Source organism: Diabrotica virgifera, chromosome 1 (genome assembly GCF_917563875.1).
Source record: "Diabrotica virgifera virgifera chromosome 1, PGI_DIABVI_V3a".
Taxonomy (NCBI): Eukaryota; Metazoa; Arthropoda; class Insecta; order Coleoptera; family Chrysomelidae; genus Diabrotica; species Diabrotica virgifera.
This window is the reverse complement of record NC_065443.1, coordinates 316,568,766-316,593,300: the sequence shown is the minus strand read 5'-3', so window position 1 is coordinate 316,593,300 and position 24,535 is coordinate 316,568,766. Positions and strand designations below refer to the sequence as shown.

The following is a 24,535-nucleotide window of genomic DNA, read 5'->3' as shown; positions in this document are numbered from 1 at the left end:
CTGATAACTAATAGATGATATTTAAAAAAAAAACATTCTCAAATTAGATTTACTTTTACTTCAATACTTAGGTTATAAGGGTATTACCAGAATTTGGTGGTACTAAAAAGTACCATGGGTAGACTAAGTCAAGCGTAGATGGTTAATGTTGATAATTTGATTTTGTTGGACTGTATTTAGGTTGTTAATAAATTTATGAATAAATACATTATATTTGTGTTTGATTTTAAGTAAATTGATTGAGTACCTATTGATTTTAAGAAAATGTAGGTTACTTCACATTCCATTAAAAGGAGTTCCACAACTACATAGCAAAAATGTATGAACAAAAAATTGTTTTAACTGAAAAAAATAATAATGGATATTTCATATGAATAATAATCAATATCAGTTTTATAATATTATAATGTAGTTTGTTTATTAATTATTTTTAACAGTGCTTAAATAAACAAATGGCTGATTGCACGAAAACAAAAGTCTGGAACTTTTCATTCATTTCATTTGAAAATGCTAATATATAAGCCATTAATATTTCAAAAATTACACCTTTGTTTTATTGTGTTAATAGGTTTATACCTATTGTTGTTTGTTATCTGTTGAATAGAATACTCTAGTTTTGGATCCAGAACTTTAAAAAATCCTAAACTATTCCACAATGTCTAAAGCATATTTGTAAATACAAATTTATTGAAATTACATCTATATATCATGTCAAATTCTATTGAATTTAATAAATGAGTTATAAAGATATTCTAGGTACGTATATGATCATTGCACCTATTAAACACTTCAATTGTTTACAAATTATGTTTAAATACCTTAAACTGTTTGTAATTACTCAATTATTATGTTCTTTCAAAATCTAATTTCAATAATTATGCTCTTTTTCAAATTGATTTGGGTCAAAACATTATTAATCTATATCTGAGAAAAAACTTTTATTAAAAATGTGATAAATATACTTTTTTTTGCTTGATATAATTTGACAATAAGTTATGTCAAAATAAAAGATCTTTTATTACAAGACAACGTAAAATAGGGTTGCAATAACTCCCTATTATAAATTATCTATATTTATTGTCAAGAATTTTAAGCTTACGATTCGTAGTGAAAAAATAAAATTATTTTTTAATTTCTCTTATTTTCTTATTTTTTAGTTAAGTCTTTTAAAAAAACAAATAATACACATTTCTAACGTACTATATACTAAGAGTATAAGTCATAAAACATTTTTTCTGCATTCTTCTATATTTTGAATTTTATAATTAATAAGGTATTATCAAAATAGAATGTAAAATAGGTAATTACTACCATTATGAATCATATTTCATTACCATTTTGATATAGGTTTTTACATATTATCATGCGCTTATCATTTCTAGCACGTAGCATAGTCTCCGAAAAACCTGATTTTCCGGTCAGTATGAATTGTTCATATTTAAAAACATTAAAATAAATATTTTCGGAAACTAAACGCTATGTGCTGGAAATAATGAGTGCATGATAATATGTAGAAACCTTTAGTTGTAATAGTTATTTCAGCAGTGGTAATAAATACTCTAAAGAGCAGTATTAAATATTTTTCATTTTTGACTCATACTCTTAATACATAGCACCATAGATTTATCTAATTAAAATATTTTAATTCTTATGAAAACTTAAAAAATATTTAAACAAAAACATTAAACATAAAAAAGTAATGATTTATAAATTTGAGTTTAAAAACAATATTTTACTAACTCTTGAACTTTTCAAAGCTGAACGTTTTTGAGTTAGTGTTAGTCCTGCTTTTGAGAAAATTCGTTCACATGGAACCGATGTTGCCTGAATGCATAGTCTTTTCTTTACATAATTAAACAATGTTGGATACACATGTTTCCGGGTCATCCACCAAGCTAATGGATCTTCATTTCTGCTAATAAGTGGCTCACTCAAATATCTATCCAATTCAACTATAGCTGCAGCTGTAGAATTTTTTTCTTGTAACAAATTACCAACATCTTGGTCAAAATGAGACCATAAGGTTGGTTTTTTTATAGCTGATGAAGATGGTACATTATAATCAGCCTCTGATATTTCTTGCAGTATTGTTTTGTTTTTATTGTAAATTGCACTTATTTTTCTTCTCAAATTACCTACAGCAGTTGTATATTTGCTCTCCTCTTTAAATCCGAACTTTTTGAATCGAGGATCTAAAATAGTGGATTCAGCCAAAATGGCATTATTTTCTATGTCCCCAAAACGCTCAAAGAACTGGTTCAGCATATCTGCCACAACTTGCTTTAGTTCTTCCTCCAAATTAAAATTATTTTTTAAACTTTTAAGGTGCTCATAGATGGCACGAACAAAAATAAGTATCTTTGAGGAAGTCACATTTTTTTCCGCGCTGATTTCATCAGTGATCTCCTTAAAAATGTGCAGGACCTCTATTAATTGTTCCAATACGGACCATTCATGACCAGTTACATTATTTAAGTTGGGACATTCTAGCGCCAATGTTGAAATAATGGCATCTTTAATTTTACACGCCCGATTGACCATGTCAAGCGTTGAATTCCAACGTGTTCGTACATCCTGCTTAATTTTAAGTTCAGGCAATCCCATCTGAACTTGTGTTTTTGTTAATTTTGTAAGTGCTGAGGAACTTTTTTTAAAAAACGCCACAATTGATTTCAGTTTGTCTAAAGTCGGATCTATGGTTTTTAGACCATGTCGCACTAAAAGATTAATTAAATGCGCAAAACAACCACGTGAGTTCCATCCCCCTTCTCGCACTGCAGCAAGAACATTAGCTGCATTATCAGTGACCACACACACTATTTTCGATTCAATTTTCCACTCTTTGAATTTATCAGCTAAAAGTTTGGCTAAGTTTTGTGCAGTATGTCTTTCCTCGTAAGCAAAACAGTCCAACAGATGGGACCTTAATTTTAATTGAGACTGCTCTTCTATAATGTAATGAGCAGTAATTGCAACAAAACTCTCATTATTTATAGATGTCCAGCTATCTGTCGTAATACAAATGTACTCAACTTGACTTAATTCGATTTCGATTTTTTCTTGATTCGATTGGTGCAGTTGTTCCAATAAATTGTTGCTAAGAGTTTTTCTTGATGGTACGTTATAATTGGGGGATAACATCTCAAAAAGTTTCTTAAACTCTACTTCTTCTACAATTCTAAATGAATGGTAACCTTTAACTATAAATCGTAATATTTGAAGGTCAATTTCTTTACATCTGGCTATTGATAGCGGTTTTTTACTGTATGTAAAGTTGGTTAAAACGGATTGCGTCTTTTGTTTTTTTAGTTTGTGTTGAATGTTCTCATCTTCACTAGTAACACCAGATATCGCATCGGCACCGGTACTCGTACTTGGCAAATTAAAGTCTCTGTCACTTGTTTCTTGTATTTCTTCCAACGACACTATACTAGTAACCCCTTTCCTGGCAATACTAATTGTAGGGTGTTTAGTCTTCATATGTCGATTCAGGTTACCCATTGAACCATTTTTTGTCGACAAAATCTGTTTGCAATACAAGCATTTTGCATTGCATTTGTCCTTCAAAATTTCAAAATGAAACCATATTTCACTTCTTTTAGGAGCCATTCTTACTACCTACTAAAAAGTGATCACTACAAAACAAATCTATACAAATATACAAGTTCAAACACCTTGCACTGACGTGTATTATGCTACAACTAAGTGAAGTGACTAATTAATAAAAGTTTTTCCTCGAAATAAATCTAACAATAATTATAACGGTTTTTAAAAAATTAATGGAAAAGTATAGGACAATACATTATTCAGCATCTCTTTCTTTAACCTTTCATCGCATCTCCATCTCATTCTCATAAAATGAAAAAGAACAAAGAACCCATAACCCATAACGCAACCTTTACTGTCCTTTACTTCTATTTCGCCAGTGCCAGTAGGTCGAAACTCGAAACTACATCCATCAAATCAAATCAGATAATCAAACTCAGTAAACCGAGTCTGCATCTCACTCTTCCTCGTGGGGTTAAATTGTGACGCTCTTTCTTTAAATATTTATCGGCTCGACCTCGACAAACGTTTGCTGTTGGCGAGATGGATTGAAATCCTTGAAAGTTGAAAGATCGAGATCGACAATCGAAAATATCGACATCGTTGCCTCTCTCGCTCTGTCCGTTTCGTTGGTGTGTTGTAGTTACGTTTAGTTCGATATGATTCGATCTTTTTAATATTTGTGATTGAATCTTTTAGTTCAGTTATGAGAGTCGATCTTTTGAACTAGTTCGTTCGCGAACTACACAGCTCTAATCTTTAGGCGCTCCTCGTAGCGTTCCTCCTATACTGTGACGTAGCCACGTAGCAAAAAAAGGTCATTAATAAATTTTGTTTATCTTTACGTTTATAAAAATATTACCGAAGTATACAAAATCAAATGGAAGTTAAACAAGAACTTAGTGAAAATACGTGTAAAATAGAAATAGGTAATAATGAGGTGAATGATGCTCTTCTGGATACCATTAAAGCGGAACCTCAAACTGAAATTACACAGGATTCATCTGATGACTTGCAGGAATATCCTTTAAAGACAGAAATAAAATACGATGAAGATAAACTTTGTCTGCTTCAAGTAAAACAAACAAATGAAGGTAAGCGAATCCTGGATTGGTGTGATGGGGTATAATACACCCCAAGCATGCAAAAGAATTGACAAGCCGATACCTAGAAATCGTCAGCGGTCGTCCCTGCACAGGAGCGCGTGCGCGACTATTTGTAATTTTTAAATCTCACAAGTTGCTATAGTCTGTCCCCTCTTGACTTTACATAATATAGTATAGGGAACATAGGCAATGCAGTCCTTATGAAAGTTTTTAGTTCGGTGATGCCGATTTTATCAAAAAGAATTTGTAATCGAACATTAGAGTGATTAAATTAAAACTTTTTAGAAAGGTAATCTACAATTTTAGGATTCATATGCGTAACAAGACAATGCGTTGTCAGTCTTTATATAGTGGTATTGTTTCTATATTTTAATATGTATTTATGATTGTGATACTACCTATACCTATTGTGATAGGTGGTATTTTTCTAAATGGTATTAGCCGTAAATAAACTATTTATTTATTTATTTATTTATTTAACAACTATAGTATATCAAATAAACTTAAACGCATACGAATCCTAAAATTGTAGATTATCTTTCTAAAACATGTTTAATTTGATCTCTCTAATGTTTTATTACAAGTTCTTTTTGATCAAATCGGCATCACCGTGCTAAAAACTCTCATAAAAACTTCATTGCCTATGTTCCCTATACTGTAAAGTCAAGGTGGGACCATAGATATATAATACTCCAGATTGCGCCCTGCCATCTTAAAATGGGTGACAGTTGTGACAGAGAAAAATGAGCCTATTAGGTAGGTAGTCTCTTTTTAATTTAACGGGAATATCGACGACGTGACTATCCCACTTTATCGAGTATTATGCATTGACAGTTCGAGTGGGTGGTGATGAGAAATGGTCTTTAGTTCAGGACGTGGATAATTGTGGTTCGAATCCCATACCAACTTTACTTTTATTATTTTTAATTTAATCAATATTGCGTTTATTAGATATTTTTACATCTGGAAAATGGACCTAAGTAAATCTAGCAGATATAGCAATAAATGCATGTATAGTAAGTTAATATTGGAATAACTATGGAGAGCTATTAGGAGAACCAATGTTGGCCTTAATTCTTATATACAGTTGAGTCCACGAGTCTTTACCCGTGCGTCATCATTTAAAGCATACGAAATAAGTCGGAAATCTATTTCACGCAACAACAACAACTGACAGAAAGTGGCTACTGTTCCTATTACGAGTTTTATTATAAAATTTGACGTTATCAAATATATAGAATGTCAAATGTAAGTTTTGCTTCAAAATTTTTGTGCAGCATTACAGCTACAATTAAAGTAGCTTAATAAATTCTATTATTATTATTGATTTATAAATAAATAAACAATTTATAAAAAAATTCAATAACATATTTTATTTTTGTTATTTTATTCACTTTGACAGAAATCTAAACACAATCATTTCTTTACTGTGTGAATGATGTTAGCTTTGTATGTTTTAAATATTAATTGCCAAAATATAATTATTTACCTTAAAATTTCAAAGTCCAATATAAAATTAGTTGTGAAAACAACTGTTTGTGTAATATAAAGAAACTTCAAAACGCAAAAATTTGACAAAAACCGCAAAAAATTCAACTGACTGACAGCGACAAAAGTAAACAAAGCAGAAACGTCAAACAAATTGTGCTTAAAATATGAAAACATACCGAATCGTCTTTTTTTGTACCTATCTCTTTTCAATGCACTGACTCTAGATGGTTCATAAAAATAACATGTGTTGTTACTTAATAAATAACAAACCGCAGCTGGTTTGTCATGAGTTTCATGCGTGGAAGAGAATGATGCTAGATAAAAAGTATGTGTTTTATCTCTTCAGGTATTAATGACACACGGGTAAAGACTCGCGGACTCAACTGTACCTAGAGTGTCACTAATGGCTAACTGTTATGCTGATAGTTTGGATTTTTTTAATGAAAGCTTTAGTAAATTTGTGAGCCTGTTAAAGCAAATTGTGATATAAATTTTTCAATGTGATATATTGCAATAACGTGTAACTAAAGATTTTGTACCTGTCAGTTTTATATATCAATGTTGTATTGTTTTTGCACTTTTTGGACTGTATTTAGATTGTTTTTATATTAAGATTTTATTATTTGACTAATGCTATTGAGGTTTTTAAACTGTAAATTATTGTACTAAAAGTGGGCAAGGCCCGTTAATAAATGAATAAATAAATTGTTGGTTACATACAATAAGAAATAATTGGTTCTCTATTTTATTATAATTAATGGGTTGCCAGAGTTGTAGGTTGTAGCCAATATTATGCAGACTAGGTGTATCATTTACTTTTCTGACAATAAAATTAAAAATACCGTCTCTGTTATAATAATTATTGTATACCTTGGTAGAAGAGTAATAGTATTTCAAATTAATTTTGACATATTTGAACATTTTTGGAACTATTTTTAAAATGGCCTATTTTTGACATGATTTTTACACTTTTGTTTTGAACGTCAACATGTTATGAATACGAAAATGGTTTTTGAAATAGTAATATAATAGTAATTATTTATAATAACAGAAACATTTTAAATACTTTATCCTCTTATTAATATAAACATTTTAAAATCTTTAATGATAATTAAAAGAAGTCCACACGTTTTCTTGGTTGCATAAAGTTAGGCAGACACATTTAAAAATGTGTTAATTCCATTTAATACTTATTAGATTTTATAAATTTTGTCTATATTAAAAATAAATTAACGCGTTAATACATTTAGTAATTCTGCTAATTGAGTCAATTAAATTTAATATGCATCGTGGAAGTGCTAAAGTTGACCAAGGTATATAATAATAGAGACGATATTTTTAATTTTATCGTCAGAAAAGTAAATAATACCTAGTCTGAATAATATTGGCTACAACTCTGGTAACCCATTAATTATAATAGACTAGTAAAATAGAAAAACAATTAGTTCTTATTGTATGTAACCAACAATTTGAGAACCTAATAGCAACTTGTGAGATTTAAAATTACAAATAGTTTTCGCACACACGCTCCTGTGCCGGGACGACCGCTGAGGATTTCTAGGTATCCGCTTGTAAAGAATTGGGCAACTTACAACAGCGAACAGCTTACAGTTTAGGACAACGAGCCTACAGTGTTGCCATATTTTTCACCTCCGAATAAATAGTTATCGTGAAGTTTATCCGGCAGATTCCATGTAAATGTGTCAAATAAACTTCCTGATAACTAGTTATTCGGAGGGGAAAAGGCCGGGCCTTAGACGTTTAAAATATTTTTTATAATTTAGACGTTGTTTTGGCCTCATTATATTTATTTTATTCGAAGTACCTGGCCTATTTACTTGTCCAGATACTGTACTAAATTTTTCGGTTTTTCGTTAATTACTTTTAGATATTAGTAGTAAATAGTCATTGTTTCACATAGTAAGAACACATTCATTGTTTAGTCGTCGTTTCTTATATACCTAGTTTAAAGTTGTCGGTCGTAGGCAATTAACAAGTGTCGCCACAAATCGCCGGTTCAGTTATACTAAAAAATAAATTAACCCTCTCTCCTTCCTTTCTCACCTTAGTAATAACTGAAGACATCAACACCTACCAGTTAAATAAGGTAAGAATTTTTTTGTTATAATATCCCTACAGTCCGCTCAAAATTTGATTTACGTAACCAGCATTAGCCCATTCGCCACCCCGGACGTTGTTTAAAATGTTATAAAGTTAGACTTTTAAAGTATTTTTACTACAAAAGCAAGATTACGTAGGTCAAAATTTCTGACGTAAAAGCACTGTCAAAACATTAGAATGTGACTTTTTATCATGGCCACGTTAATGTCATTACTTGTCAGATATTTTTCTTTGTTTTTGTTTACTAGAAAAATAATATCTTTAATTCTTTATTCTAATTAATGATGTCAATCGGATTTCATCAATTGCCGAAATATATTATTTGTTAATCTTAACGAAAATAATGATATTCCATAACATCAATTCTAGAACTGAAATTTGTGTAGCACAGCTAAAATACGACACCAATACAGAACTGCCCGATCTTGTATAAGCGTCCACATGGTATTTTAATAAGAAAAATGTAACCGCGATTACATTGAGAATTTTAGAATTATTTAATTAATATTTTTTAATTAAATAATTCTAAAAGAATACATAATTCTAAAATTCTAAAGGAATACAGAATTCTAAAAGAATACATTGAGAATTTTAGAATTATATTAATTAAAGAACCAAAAACATTTATTAACTAACTGTTAACTTTTCAATATTTTCGGCCAGAGCTTTTGTGTTGTGATTAGTGTTACATGACCTGTATGTATTAGATAACTCAAAACCATTATACCTTGGAACATTTCTGAATTGATTTAGGTGATATCTTTTGTTTGTAATTGTACTGACCTAATGTTATCTTATTCTTTTTTTTTTCTTTTTTGTAACTGTACTACTCATAGAATTATTTTTTCTCAAACCACTTTGTTATGTTATATTATGATAATTTATTTATTTATTTATTATTTATTTACGGACCGAAGTCCATTAGTACATGATACAATTAAAATGTCACACAAATTAGATTATGTTATATAATTGGTTAACATTAATGTTAGAACAAATTTAGAACACTGTAACATTTATATCTGAAAAGGGCTTGCCCGTGAATAAATAAATAAATAATATAAATTTTCTAAAACAATTATTTAAGTTCAATATTCCAAAAAATAATTATTTTAGTTAAATATTTTAGACATTCGTACGCTACTCATACATTCAAACGCAAATGACAGTTCAGTGTTGCTGGTTGCCGTCAATAATGCTGTGAGATGTGAAATAATCTATTTTAATGATAATACCTACACTATGACTACGTCATAATTTTTATGAAGTGGCTACTACTCCATCATCAGGATTAATATCTTTATTTATTTATATTTTACACATAAGATTTAGCTGTTAATAGTCATTTCTGAATTAAATTAAAATTCAACAGTGAGGATAACCATGCCTTCAGAACTGTGTACTAAATGCAAATTTAGTACACAGTCTCAGTCTAGTATCATTATAGTATCAGTAGTGTCAACATGCTGCTCTGTTTCAAATACGTTTTTATAGTGGAATAATTTAAGCTATTACAATAAATTGCATACCAAAAGAAGCAGCTAATTCTTATCTACAATTTGATACATCAGATAAGTACCTACAATAAGTAATAATTTATGAAACTTAGTTTAAATTGCATCTGTATTTGAAGAATAAATAGCAAATATTTCAACTACCGTAAACGAGGACTAGTTTTTCTTCAGTTTTTTTTTGTTACTGTAATTAACAGTTCAATTACTTATCTGCTTATAGTCCAGGAAAAAATCACGGATATTTTATACACAGTCGTTATAGTCCAGTAAAATTTAGAACATGGCCGGCGATAATTGTGCCCATTGTGGTGATGCATTAGGTGACAAGCTAGTAGCGTGTGACAGCTGTCATATTACAGTGCACCCTAATGAAACCTGCACTGGTTTAGCGGCTTCAGAACTTCGTGCTGTTATTATACAGAAAAGAACTCTCAACTATTTCTGCAGTGACTGTCGATTATCGTTTAAGAGTGTTCCTAAATTAATCAGAGAAATAGAGAACCTTAAATCTGAGGTTTCCTCACTAAAATCCGAAATCAAGAAACTGAAGGAAAATAGAGATGCTACCCCCTTCTCGGCAGAAGAAGTGTTAAACGAATTGCACGAACGTCAAAAAAAGGCAAACAATCTACTGATTTTCAATCTTCAAGAACCAAATACAGCCACAGATGATATTAATCAAGTTAAATCTATTCTAAACACGATTTCAAACAATCTTATAAACTCAAATAATATCAAAATTTCTCGCTTTGGAAATAGGAATAAGAATGGACATCGCCCTCTTAGAGTTATAATGTCTTCCTCAATGGACGCCCATGCAGTAATAAAAAACAAACACATCTGTCGAGATAAAAAAATCTTTATTCAGCTGGATCAAACTTCGCTTCAAAGAAAAGCTTTAGAGTCTGTGAAAACAGAGCTGCTGAATCGTCAACAAGCTGGTGAGCAGGACCTAACAATTAAATATTTTAAAAATGTTCCCAAGATCGTTCAAAAAAACCGCTAAAGCTCACTGACTTAGGCAAGCTCTCAATTTACTATCAAAACGTCAGAGGACTTCGGACCAAATTAACTGAACTTAGTCTTAATGTATCAAATTGCTTTTATGATGTCATCATTCTCACAGAAACTTGGCTAACAGCTGATATCAACAATGCTGAACTAGGTTTATCAAATTTTAATGTCTACAGGCGAGATCGTTCACTGGAATCCAGTAGTCTTAGTAGAGGAGGTGGCGTGCTAATAGCAGTTAACAAGAAGTTGTCAACAAGTCTCATCCAATCTAATTCAGCAGTCGAACAAGTTTTTGTTCAGTTAAATAAAAACATAATTTTAGGGGCTGTATACAGGGTGTAACGAAAATACAGGTCATAAATTAAATCACATATTCTGAGACCAAAAATAGTTCGAATAAACCTAATTTACTTTAGTACAAATATGCACATAAAAAAAGTTACAGCCCTTTGAATTTACAAAATGAAAATAGATTTTTCCGAATATATCGAAAACTATTAGAGATTTTTTATTGAAAATGGACATGTTACATTCTTATGGCAAGAACATCTTAAAAAAGAATTATAGTGAAATTTGTGCACCCCATAAAAATTTTATGGGGGTTTCGTTCCCTTAAACCCCCCCAAACTTTTGTGTACGTTCCAATTAAATTATTATTGTGGTACCATTAGTTAAAGTTAATATTTCTAAAACTTTTTTGCTTCTTAGTATTTTTTCGATAAGGCAGTTTTTATCGAGTTGCAGCTTCTTTTTTAATATGTTTACATCAAAATTTTATGGGGGTTTTGTTCCTTTAAACCCCCCAAATGTTTGTGTATGTTCCAATTAAACTTTTACTGCGGTACCATTAGTTAAACACAGTGTTTTTAAAACATTTTTGCCTCTTTGTATTTTTTCGAGAAGGCACTTTTTATCGAGATATTACTTCTTTTTTAATATGGTTCAAAATATACCTAAAAATGTAAATCATAAATAAATTTTCATATTATTACAAAGTCTCCATAATCGTACTTAGCCATATACAAATATGTGGTGGATTTGACAAATGTTTACAATATCTCGATAAAAGCTGACTTTTCGAAAAAGTACTAGGAGGCAAAAAAGTTTTTAAAATATTGTGTTTAACTAATGGTGCTATAATAATAATTAAATTAGAACGTACACAAAAGTTTGGGGGGGTTTAAAAGAACAAAACCCCCATAAAATTTTTATGGGGTGTCCAAATTTAACTATAATTTTTTCTTAAGATACTACTACCATAAGAATGCCACATGTCTATTTTCAATAAAATATCTCTAATAGTTTTCGATATATTGGAAAAAATCGATTTTAATTTTGTAATTTCAAAGGGCTGTAACTTTTTTTATATGCACATTTGTACTAAGGTAAGTTAGGTTCAATCGAACTATTTTTGGTCTCAAAATTTGTAATTAAATTTATGACCTGTATTTTTGTTACACCCTGTATATTCCACCCAGGTCTGAAATTAACAAATATGAAATTCATTCTGAACAACTACTAACCACAAGTGAACAATTTCCTAATTCTACATTTTATCTATTTGGTGATTATAATATTCCATCTGCTATATGGGAAATAGAAGATTTCTGTTCATTAGCAACCTGTCAACCGACCTCCCCATTGGCAGAGGCTGAAGCTGTTGAAGTAGTCTCAAATATATGTGCCATTCATAATCTTTTCCAATCTAATACTGTGCTCAACAACAGAGGGGTTCTTCTTGATCTGATTCTATCTCCACAAGAACTAATAGTACACAAAGCACACAATTTTCTGATCCAGCAAGATGTTCACCATCCTCCGCTAGTAACCACTTTACAACTTGCAGTTGAAAAAAGCACAACATCAGTTATGGAATACTACTATGACTTTCGCAGTGCAAATTTCACAGCCATTCGCCAAAGTTTTGAATCTATTGACTGGGACAATCTCTTACATAATAAACAACTCAATGAAATGATTTCTATATTGTATGACTCTCTGTATTATGTTATTAATCTGTATGTTCCACAAAAAAAAGTATGCTCTAAAAAATTTCCATGCTGGTTTACACCTAATCTTAAAGAAATAATACATAACAAAGAAATTGCTCATAAAATGTTTAAAGCTACCAGATCATCTGAAAGCTATGTAGAATTTAGTCGGCTTAGAGCCCAATGTAAACTTTTAACAAGGGATTGCTATACTAATTATATTCATGAAACTGAAAACTCCATTAAACTTAACGTTAAGTCATTTTGGAAATTCGTCAATAGGAAAAAAGAAAACAACATAATACCTGACACAATGAAACTAAACGATTCTATTGCCTGTCATGGAAATTATATATCCAATTTATTTGCTAATCATTTTTCATCTGTGTATACTAACCAAAGACTAAATTATTACCATAACCAAATCCACTTCAATGTTAATGTATCTTCCTACCACATTCAAATATCAAAAATATATGATAGATTGTCACAACTGAATATTAATAAGGAACCCGGACCCGATGGGATTCCTCCTATTCTTCTAAAAGAATGCAGCTTTATACTGTCTAGGCCAGTTTATCATATTATCAATGCCGATGAACCATTAAAGACTTTTGTGAATAATTAAAGTGAAAATAACGATGTATTTCGATTTAAAATGGAAAAAGATTGTTTATTACGGGAACTATAAAATCCACAGGGCAGAGGTAATTATCAATTTCTAGAAAAGTGGTTTAAAAGAAAGTTTGGAATTTTAATATCTTTGTTTTAACACGAGTAAATGTTGTATAGTTCCCCGAAAGTAATTAGGATGGTCGGAATAATTTTGAAAATTACTGTTTGTCGAATGGAAAAGATTGTTTCTGATTCTTGGCAAGTTGGAAGGGGAAAAGTGGTTTGAATGATTGAGAGAGTTTGAGAAAGAAGTCATTATGTTTTTGGCATCGCTGAGGAGCAGTTCGACGTTTTCGTGAATAGATAGTTAGCAAGTACCAGTGGTTGTTTGATAGTGGAGAATAGTGCTGAAAAGTGGAACGAGAGACAGATCAAATTGAGACGAAATACCTCTTTGATTCTGTATTATTGTGAGAAGGAGAGCAGAGAATTTTTGGAGTTTTGTTTGAATCGAGTACGTGTCAAAAGAGGCCCGGCTTGTTGGAGAATTGGTGCTGGTATGCTGATAGTTTTGAAGCTGGAGAACGGAGAGGGCTTTGATGAGTAGCCTTTAACATAGTCAAAGAGGGAGAGCTGTTTTTGGGTCACGAGAAGACATCAGAGTGATTGAAGCAAAAGGTCAGTCAACTTATGTGAAAGATATTTTTATGTTCGGAAACTAAAATTTTGAGTAAAAAGCGTAGGAATTAAAATTCCAATATTTCAGAAAGTAAATAGGGAGTATAGCTAATCTTGCGAATACATAATTTGGTTTTGTTTATTTTGTTGTACCAAAGTCATCGGGAACAAACCGATAAATATTCTTTTAACTAGAATAAATTTAAATGGTAGAAATTTCATTCGGACATCTGTGTCCACAGGTTTTAGATTTGATAGATTTTAGAGTATCGATTTTGATAAATAAAAGACAATTCTGTATGTTTATTTTATATTTGGCTTTATTTCTTTTCCCTATTTTATCCCGATTAGGATCAACTAAGAGATACTGAACCCACGAGAGAAGATAAGTATAACGTAAGATAATTTAGACATTTTCTTGATATTATAAAAAGGCACCCTGAGATTTTTTTATGCATTTTTATGTATGATTTGCGACAATTAAATAATTAATCAAATAAATAATAATTAATATAAAATTAATAAGAAGCAGATCATAACAATATATACATATTTATAATATATACGCACAATATTTATTTCGCTGAAGCGATGACGGTCGCGAATTCAATGCTTTTACCCCATCCAAAAAGTGCGATGACGGTCGCGAATTCAATGCTTTTACCCCTATCCAAAAAGTGCACAACGTCCCTAAACAAGTGTTCACTTCAAAAATAGTCGATTACGTCATCACGCCCAGATGGATGACGTCACTAGTACGATATATATGTAAAAAAATCATAACTTAAAAATGGAATATATTTTGTATTTTACATTTTTTTCTAATTCTGTAAATAAAGCAGTTTACAGGGGGGTCAAAATATAGTGAATAACCCTGTACACCTATATCAATGTTAAGTTCATCTATCATAAAATTATTGAATTTAACCTTCTGCTTGCGATTTGATAGATAATTATTAAGCCAGTCAAACACTACACCCCCTAATGCCATACTGCCACAATTTTGTCAGTAAAATAATGTGGCAATAGAGACGTGTTATTAAAATTTTCTTTTCATGTTGTTTCTTTACCTTTTCAGTTGTTTTTTTTTTCTTTCTCTTGTGTTAAATCTTTTCTTTTATTTTAGGCCCTCTCGGAGAGGAGAAGAACACATTGGAAATTACGGAAACAATAGCTTTACATACATGTAACGAAGAAGGTGCGAGTCGACCTGATGAAGAAATAAAATGTGAAATTTGTTTTAAGCAGTTTGGTCGTAAAAGTTATTTAAACAAACATATGGAAACACACACTAGAAAAAAATTTACTCAAGATAGTGATTTGAAAGGACATTTAAGGGTACACACTGGCGAAGAACCGTACAAGTGTGAAATTTGTTCTAAGCAATTTAATCGAAATGAACATTTGAAAACACATTTAAGGATACACACTGGAGAAAAGCCTTACAAGTGTGATATTTGTTTAAAACAGTTTTCTTGTAAGACTTCTTTGGATATACATAAAACAGGTCACACTGGTAAAAAACCTTTCAAATGTGAAATTTGTTTTAAGCAATTTAGTCGTAATGGACATTTGAAAGAACATTTGAAAGTGCACACTGGTGAAAAACCTTACAAGTGTGAAATTTGTTTTAAGCAGTTTAGTCAAAATGAACATTTAAAAACGCATTTAAGAGTACACACTGGAGAGAAGCCTTACAAGTGTGAAATTTGTTCTAAGCAATTTACTCAAGAAGGAAATTTGAAAGGACATTTAAGGATACACACTGGAGAAAAGCCTTACAAGTGTGATATTTGTTTAAAACAGTTTTCTCGTAAGAATTCTTTGGATATACATAAAACAGGTCACACTGGTAAAAAACCTTTCAAATGTGAAATTTGTTTTAAGAAATTTAGTCTTAATGGACATTTGAAAGAACATTTGAAAGTGCACACTGGTGAAAAACGTTATAAGTGTGAAAAACGTTATAAGTGTGAAAAACGTTATAAGTGTGAAATTTGTTATAAGCAATTTACTCAAGAATGCAATTTGAAAGACCATTTAAGGATACACACTGGTGACAAACCTTATAAGTGTGAAATTTGTTATAAGCAGTTTAGTCAATATGGAAATTTGAAAAGGCATTTGAGAGTGCACACTGCTGAAAAACCTCACGAGTGTGAAATTTGTTCTAAGCAATTTACTCAAGAAGGAAGTTTGAAAGGACATTTAAGGATACACACTGGAGAAAAGCCTTACAAGTGTGATATTTGTTTAAAACAGTTTTCTCATAAGAATTCTTTGGATATACATAAAATAGGTCACACTGGTAAGAAACCTTTTAAATGTGAAATTTGTTTTAAGAAATTTAGTCTTAATGGAAATTTGAAAGAACATTTGAAAGTGCACACTGGTGAAAAATGTTATAAGTGTGAAATTTGTTCTAAGCAGTTTCCATCAGCAAGTCGCTTGAAACAGCATTTGAGAGTGCACAGTGGTGAAAATCCTTACAAGTGTGAAATGTGTTTCAAGCAGTTTGGTGACAGAAGCAGTTTGAGAAAGCATTTGATATTACACACTGGAGAAAAGCCTCATCAATGTGAAATTTGTTCTAAGCAATTTACTCAAGCAAAGAGTTTGAAAGGACATTTAAGGATACACACTGGAGAAAAACTTTACAAGTGTGAAATTTGTTCTAAGCAATTTACTCAAGAAGGAAGTTTGAAAGGACATTTAAGGATACACACTGGAGAAAAGCCTTACAAGTGTGAAATTTGTTCTAAGCAATTTACTCAAGAAGGAAGTTTGAAAGGACATTTAAGGATACACACTGGAGAAAAGCCTTACAAGTGTGAAATTTGTTCTAAGCAATTTACTCAAGAAGGAAGTTTAAAAACACATTTAAGGATACACACTGGAGAAAAGCCTTACAAGTGTGATATTTGTTTAAAACAGTTTTCTCATAAGAATTCTTTGGATATACATAAAACAGGTCACACTGGTAAAAAACCTTTCAAATGTGAAATTTGTTTTAAGAAATTTAGTCTTAATGGACATTTGAAAGAACATTTGAAAGTGCACACTGGTGAAAAACGTTATAAGTGTGAAAAACGTTAGAAGTGTGAAAAACGTTATAAGTGTGAAATTTGTTATAAGCAATTTACTCAAGAATGGAATTTGAAAGGACATTTAAGGATACACACTGGTGACAAACCTTATAAGTGTGAAATTTGTTATAAGCAGTTTAGTCAATATGGAAATTTGAAAAGGCATTTGAGAGTGCACACTGCTGAAAAACCTCACGAGTGTGAAATTTGTTCTAAGCAATTTACTCAAGAAGGAAGTTTAAAAGGACATTTAAGGCCTTGAGAAAAGCCTTACAAGTGTGATATTTGTTTAAAACAGTTTTCTCATAAGAATTCTTTGGATATACATAAAACAGGTCACACTGGTAAAAAACCTTTCAAATGTGAAATTTGTTTTAAGAAATTTAGTCTTAATGGACATTTGAAAGTGCACACTGGTGAAAAATGTTATAAGTGTGAAAAACGTTATAAGTGTGAAATTTGTTATAAGCAATTTACTCAAGAATGGAATTTGAAAGGACATTTAAGGATACACACTGGTGACAAACCTTATAAGTGTGAAATTTGTTATAAGCAGTTTAGTCAATATGGAAATTTGAAAAGGCATTGAGAGTGCACACTGATGAAAAATGTTATAAGTGTGAAATTTGTTCTAAGCAATTTACTCAAAAAGGAAGTTTGAAAGGACATTTAAGGATACACACTGGAAAAAAGCCTTAGAAGTGTGATATTTGTTTAAAACAGTTTTCTCATAAGAATTCTTTGGATATACATAAAATAGGTCACACTGGTAAGAAACCTTTTAAATGTGAAATTTGTTTTAAGAAATTTAGTCTTAATGGACATTTGAAAGAACATTTGAAAGTGCACACTGGTGAAAAATGTTATAAGTGTGAAATTTGTTCTAAGCAATTTACTCAAGAAGGAAGTTTGAAAGGACATTTAAGGATACACACTGGAAAAAAGCCTTAGAAGTGTGATATTTGTTTAAAACAGTTTTCTCATAAGAATTCTTTGGATATACATAAAATAGGTCACACTGGTAAGAAACCTTTTAAATGTGAAATTTGTTTTAAGAAATTTAGTCTTAATGGACATTTGAAAGAACATTTGAAAGTGCACACTGGTGAAAAATGTTATAAGTGTGAAATTTGTTCTAAGCAGTTTCCATCAGCAAGTCGCTTGAAACAGCATTTGAGAGTGCACAGTGGAGAAAATCCTTACAAGTGTGAAATATGTTTTAAGCAGTTTACTAAACAAAATATGAAAAGACATTTGAGAGTACACACTGGAGAAAAGCCTCATCAATGTGAAATTTGTTCTAAGCAATTTACTCAAGCAAAGAGTTTGAAAGGACATTTAAGGGTACACACTGGAGAAAAACCTTACAAGTGTGAAATTTGTTTTAATCAATTTAGGCTAGAACAACATTTAAAAATGCATTACAAGATACATACTGGAGAGAAACCCCACTCATGTGAAATTTGTCTTAAGAAATTTATGCGAGCAAGTGATTTGAAAATACATTTGAGAGTGCACACTGGTGAAAAACGTTACAAGTGTGAAATTTGTTCTAAGCAGTTTAGTAAAACAAGGAATTTGAAAGTTCATTTGAGAGTACACACTGGAGAGAAACCTTACAAGTGTGAAATTTGTTTTAAGCAATTTAGTCAAAATGTAAATTTGAAAGAGCATTTGAGAGTGCACACTAGTGAACAACCTCACAAGTGTGAAATTTGTTCTAAGCAATTTAGTAACAAGGCACATTTGAAAATGCATTTTTCAGTACACACTGGAGAAAAAGCCTTACAAGTGTGAAATTTGAGAGTGCATACTGGGGAGAAACCTTACAAGTGTGAGATTTGTTTCAAGCAATATAGTCGAGCAATTGGTTTGAAATTACATTGGAGAGTGCACGCGAAAGAGAGATCGTAAGTGGGAAATTTATTTTAAACCTTCTGTCGCAACTTTCATTAAAAAACAAACTGACCATCTATAAAACAATACTCAAACCAGTGTGGCCATACGGAATCGAGTTGTGGGGCTGTAGCAAACCATCCAACACCAAAATACTAGAGACATTCCAGTCAAAAACTATTCGTATGTTAGCTAAAGCCCCATGGTACGTGTCAAACCAAACCCTTTATGCAGACCTCAACATTCCCTTCATCAATGATGTGATTGCTGACCACTCCAGAAGATACATGAAACGCACAGCAGATCATCCAAACCATCTCATAGACGAACTATTCAACCCTCCACTAATTGACAGACGCCTAAAAGACTTTGTCCAGAAGACCTACGTTTGTCTCACCGCAGCAAAATCTCAAAGGAACCGTGACGTCACATAGACACTGACAACTGAAAACAAAATACTAAAAGAACTGCGACGTCACTTCTAAAGTGACATAACATAAAGTGACAACTGACAAATACGTCATACTTATAACCTTATAAAAATATACAAAAATAATATGAATAAAAAACTGATTTTGTTTTATAATCCAATAGAATTACGAGCTTCCAGGATCTGGTTATAATATATTATAATTGAATCGGTCATTTCGAAAACAATACATGTCACAATTATATAAATTTTTCAGGAAACAAAAATTGTTCCATTAATAGTTGAGTATTTTGAGGTAATAATTTAAATTTAAAATTAAAGTATTATGTTTCTGAAAGACAAAAAAACAATAAAAATAAGAAAATGTCTTTATTTTCAGCAAGAAACAGTCAAAATACATAGAAACTTATATATTATATACCTCTAATAATATTATAAAATATTAACAATGTATGTCTTTATCCATATCAATGTTAGTGAATTTAAAACATAAATTTTATATGTTTTAAATTCATTGTTATGGATACGGACAATCATTGTTTTTCGAACTAACTGAAAACATACAGACCTGCCATACAATATTTTAAACAGTAACTTGCATTATTTTCGTGCGGAATGGTTGATTTCAATTTTAAAATTATTGTGGTGTCAAAAAGTCATTTTACTCCAAATATGGACTTATATAATAATTTTATGTTGTTTTTGAAATGACCTATTCAATTATAATTAGCATGGATGCCTACATCCTTTATTAATATGGATTTTATTGAAGAATTAATGTCATCAATAATTTTTAAGATTACAAGCTCATTTTAGGCAAATGTTGAAATAAAACATAGTTTACCAAAATATCAGTATTATCTCAAATTTACATAAACAGAGTTAAATAACAAAAAAAATAAACAAAATTTACGCTTACAAAGATTAATATTTTAGAAATTGACTTTTTTCATTATCGAAAGTAGGTATGTATAACCTAATAAAAAAAGAAAATACGTAATAAAAAATAAATAATAATAACAGTCAAATTTTTAAAGTAAATTCTTTCATGACTATAATATACACAGCTGAATACAGCCACTAAAATACTCATTTATCTAATATCACTCTAAGTTTATAATTTATAGTGGCTCTTTAAATAAAATTAGTGTCATAAAACTTAAATGAAAATTTAATTACATTGAGTTATATATAATAAATAAAACTAAAGAACTTCAGCAACACGGAAAATCTGTTAAGTTGGCATGGATTAAAAGCCACTGTGTAATAACTGGAAATTAAATAGTAGATGAATTGGCAAAAAATGCGGTGACACAAGAAGTGTTAACACATTATCTTTGTATGTCTAGAGATATAGAATCAGATATATTCAAAGAGCTTAAGAAAGGTATATTTATGAGAACGTAAATACAGAAAACGATTACAGAGTAATCAGAAACTACATAACAGATAAACCTTATAGCAAGAACTATATACTAAATGAGATTTAACCCCAGTATTATTTTTATATTTAAAATTAATCTAGCTAATAGTAAACAAAGTGTTTGTGGTCAGATGGATAACCTACAACACAAAATTTTGGACTGTTTTCTTATATCTAATAATGTTGCTATGTTTTTAAATCCACTGTATTCTTTGACTGATGTCCACCATCCCATTAATTTAAACTATTTGTTAACATTTGAAAACAATGAGTTGTGATACCGACTATTGTATAAACATGTTTTAGATATTAAACTAAATTGTAATGGTAAATATAGAGTAAGTATTCCTTTGTAAATTGATGCAATATAAAATAAGCGAAAAAATAGGTATCATATAAAAAAATGAGGAACTTGGACAGTCTATAGCAAAATAGCTCTCAAATTAAGTAGAGCTGCAGAAGAATTTGGCTGTGGAACTCTGAGGATATCAATTCAAAAAAATACAAAAAGGCTTATTTATTACAGATTCATATTAGTAGGTATTAGTTTTAGCATAAGATTGTATACGAAAAAATGACTATAATAAGTAAAAAATTGTAAAATTGGCGAATGGATTTAGTGTCCGCAATCATATAGACCCAAACAAACATTTTAAAAATACTTATATAGCAACCAGTATTGTGATATATTGTTTGTCCACTATAACTTTTCCCATGCGTCACGATTCATTTTCAAACAAATTAAATCAAGTGACAAGTACGCCGATGTGTGTAGTATCTATATAGTATACAGTATACAAAATGTATATACACATAGACATTCGTTTCACTTTATGTTTTGACTTTATTTGTTTGAAAATGAATCGTGATGCATGGGAAAAGTTATAGCGGACGAGCAATATCTAAACCAGTATCTAGATCTTTTTATATCTAAAATATTACTCTTAACATTTTTACTTGGATATTTCTAATTTGAGGCGACAAAAAAAATTAAGAAAATGATCTTAAACTATCGCATTTAAAATATGTATAAGGCAGAACATCTTGTATTCATACACTTGCAATTGTGGTAGAAATTTTTCGAGAAAAAACTTGTTTACTTACTATCTAAAATTGCATTCAGAAGGTAAAAATGAAACATCGAATAAACAGCAAAAATGTCCTTTAACCTTCTAGCAGGCAAGCCCGTCTAAAGGTAGTTTAATTTCTAGCCATTTTTATGCCTGCAGCATGCAAACCCGCCTTTTGCTTTATACCTCTAAGTGTACCTTAGTACACTAACATTTGGTTAGCGCTAATTGATTGACTCCTTTGAGTCAAAACCTATCAAGCTTTAAGTTTTTCCATTGAAAATAAAATTGGTCTGGTAGAGGGTTAAGGGTAAACATGACATTGATGTTGAACAGGACATTTTAAAGTTTAAAAGTTTTGAAGAATTCGAAATATGGAAAAATGGTATAGAAAATGAAACTGATTCAAGATTTATTACACTTCGAAATAAATCTTTATCATCAGGAAAACATCAAGTATTGCAGTCATTTAGTTCAAAACCGTACCTAATATTTGAAAACTCAAGGTACTAAAATAGTTTCTGCCCTGCAGCTATGATTCTTCAAGTCACTGAAAGCAGAAGGTGTACATGTAAATTTACAAAAAGCCACATAGGACTTAGCAATGATTTTATACTATATGTGTTATCTTCAAAAAGTCAAGAAACTTACCACATGAAAAAGTAAACAGAGATTGCAAATGCCAGTTAACCCATAGGGAGTGTAATGTGTGTTTGCATAAATTAATGTTAATTCATTAATAAAGTGGATTACAGTGGAACCTCGATTATCTGTCTCTCTATTGACCGTCACCTCTGTTAACCGTCAGGGTCCATACCTACATAAGTAAAAATTTAGTCATCAATTCATTTTGTTTGAACATTGCGATAAGCCAAACGAAATTCCTTGAAATGTACACGTGCAGTTATGCCACCACCGCATTTTTTATGTAAATAATTTTTGTTCTTATTCAGAACTCTGGATTAAATTTCAATTTAAATATGTCATAAATAATACCCTGCTTTTAAAATTCTATTTTTAGAATGGCAAGCTGAAAATAAAAATGCACAGCACAATAATTATTACAGTCAATATCTGTGTGTCACCATAATTAAATTTTATTCAAATTCGAACATTGATTGTGTCACTTAGTCGTTTGATCAATTAAGTTTTGTTAACCGTCTTTTCGATTATCTGTCATACCCTTGGTCCGGTCCCTGACGGATAATCGAGGTTCCACTGTATCTGTAACATGTTCACCTTCTTGGCAGAAAACTTATTGATAAGATGCATCCTCACATATATCTCATAATTGTTTTGGTAAGAAATTTAATAAAAAGAAAATAATAATTTTAATCATTACCAATCTTAATTTTTGAAGTTATACTTCTTTACGCGCGATGAGGGTGAATTTTTATATGTTAAAACCAGGCACATACGCATCACCCAGGCGCATACGCGCATTATAACTTTGTTCTGATTGGATGTTCAAATGACATGTCAAAAATTATTTAATATGGCAGCTGTAGGACACCTGTGGTTTGGAGGTAAAGGTAAACAAATGTATAATATATTAGTTTTATTGTTGTGAGGACAGAAACAAAAAAGTTTATAATATTGTAGTGACTTTTAAATAGTTTTTAAAAGCAACAGGTACGTAATAATTGTTAATATATCATAGGTATAAACCTACCTGTTTGATCTGCCAAAATATATAGTATGTAATACTTTTATTTATATAATTTGATTACCATCAAAATTTATATCAATATTCACCTAATATATTGTTTTCTTACTCTATGTTTTGTTGTATTTTTTCAATTCTAAATCATTTTCACTTCAAAATTAAAATAATTTGATCAATTTTCAAAATATCACAAGTTTAATGACGTTCTACACCTTCGGCAAAGAATTAAGGATTTGCATGAAATTTTAGTATGTTATAGTTTACTTCAAAAAACTAAGACTTATGTTTTACCGTGCCGTTTAATTACTATTAAGGGTCAAAGTTAAATTTTAACATGGGCTCTTATGGGAATTCTTAAAAAGTTAATAACTTTTGACCCAAATTTACGATTTTTAATTATTTGTGCTTAAATTAAAGGTATTTTTGTAAGGAATAACATATTAAAAAATGAGGATTGTTTACCGTACCATTATTAAATAAAAGTGAAATTACTGTTTCGAAATTTAACAAAGTTGGTAGTAGTGAGATCAGCTGCACTCATAATTATATCCGAAAGTTACGTGTCAATCAAATGAGCCTCGATGGTCTAGTTGTTGAGCGTTCGGTCAGAGATCAAAACGTCCCGGGTTCCAATCCTCTACGATTCATTTTTTTTTAGTTGTTTTAATAAAAATTTTTTGAAAGTGGTAGATAAGAAAGTTAGTTTAATATTTAAATAGAATACAATTACTTCGTTAAAATTATATAATAGAAGTATAACTTCTTACGTGCGTACAAAGTACACACACATTCTTTTTTTTGTCTTTATACTCCTCTCTACTTTATTGCACATTAATATTTAAAGCTATCCATTAATTAAATCCACATTTCCATAATGCCTGATTTGGA

The 24,535-nt window shown here is 30.5% G+C and overlaps 2 protein-coding genes across 2 annotated transcripts; one reads left to right on the top strand and one right to left on the bottom strand.

Annotated features, from left to right (window-relative positions):
* Positions 1-1,596: 1,596 nt before the first annotated feature.
* On the bottom strand, positions 1,597-3,701 carry LOC126879245 (E3 SUMO-protein ligase ZBED1-like). The gene has a single exon (XM_050642301.1). The coding sequence runs from the start codon at positions 3,607-3,609 to the stop codon at positions 1,705-1,707; it is 1,905 nt and encodes a 634-aa protein (XP_050498258.1). The 5' UTR covers positions 3,610-3,701; the 3' UTR covers positions 1,597-1,704.
* Positions 3,702-4,179: 478 nt separating this feature from the next.
* On the top strand, positions 4,180-23,760 carry LOC126879241 (zinc finger protein 493-like). The gene is made up of 2 exons (XM_050642294.1): positions 4,180-4,640; positions 15,203-23,760. Exons 1-2 carry the CDS (start codon positions 4,427-4,429, stop codon positions 17,170-17,172), a joined length of 2,184 nt encoding a protein of 727 aa, XP_050498251.1. The 5' UTR covers positions 4,180-4,426; the 3' UTR covers positions 17,173-23,760.
* The last annotated feature ends 775 nt before the right edge of the window (positions 23,761-24,535 follow it).

Excerpts from the sequence above, each read along its gene's own strand:
- LOC126879241 (XM_050642294.1), top strand. The coding sequence starts at position 4,427 with ATGGAAGTTAAACAAGAACTTAGTGAAAATACGTGTAAAATAGAAATA. Across the intron at positions 4,641-15,202 it reads AGTAAAACAAACAAATGAAG|GCCCTCTCGGAGAGGAGAAG; the intron begins GTAAGCGAATCC and ends CTTTTATTTTAG.
- LOC126879245 (XM_050642301.1), bottom strand. The coding sequence starts at position 3,609 with ATGGCTCCTAAAAGAAGTGAAATATGGTTTCATTTTGAAATTTTGAAG.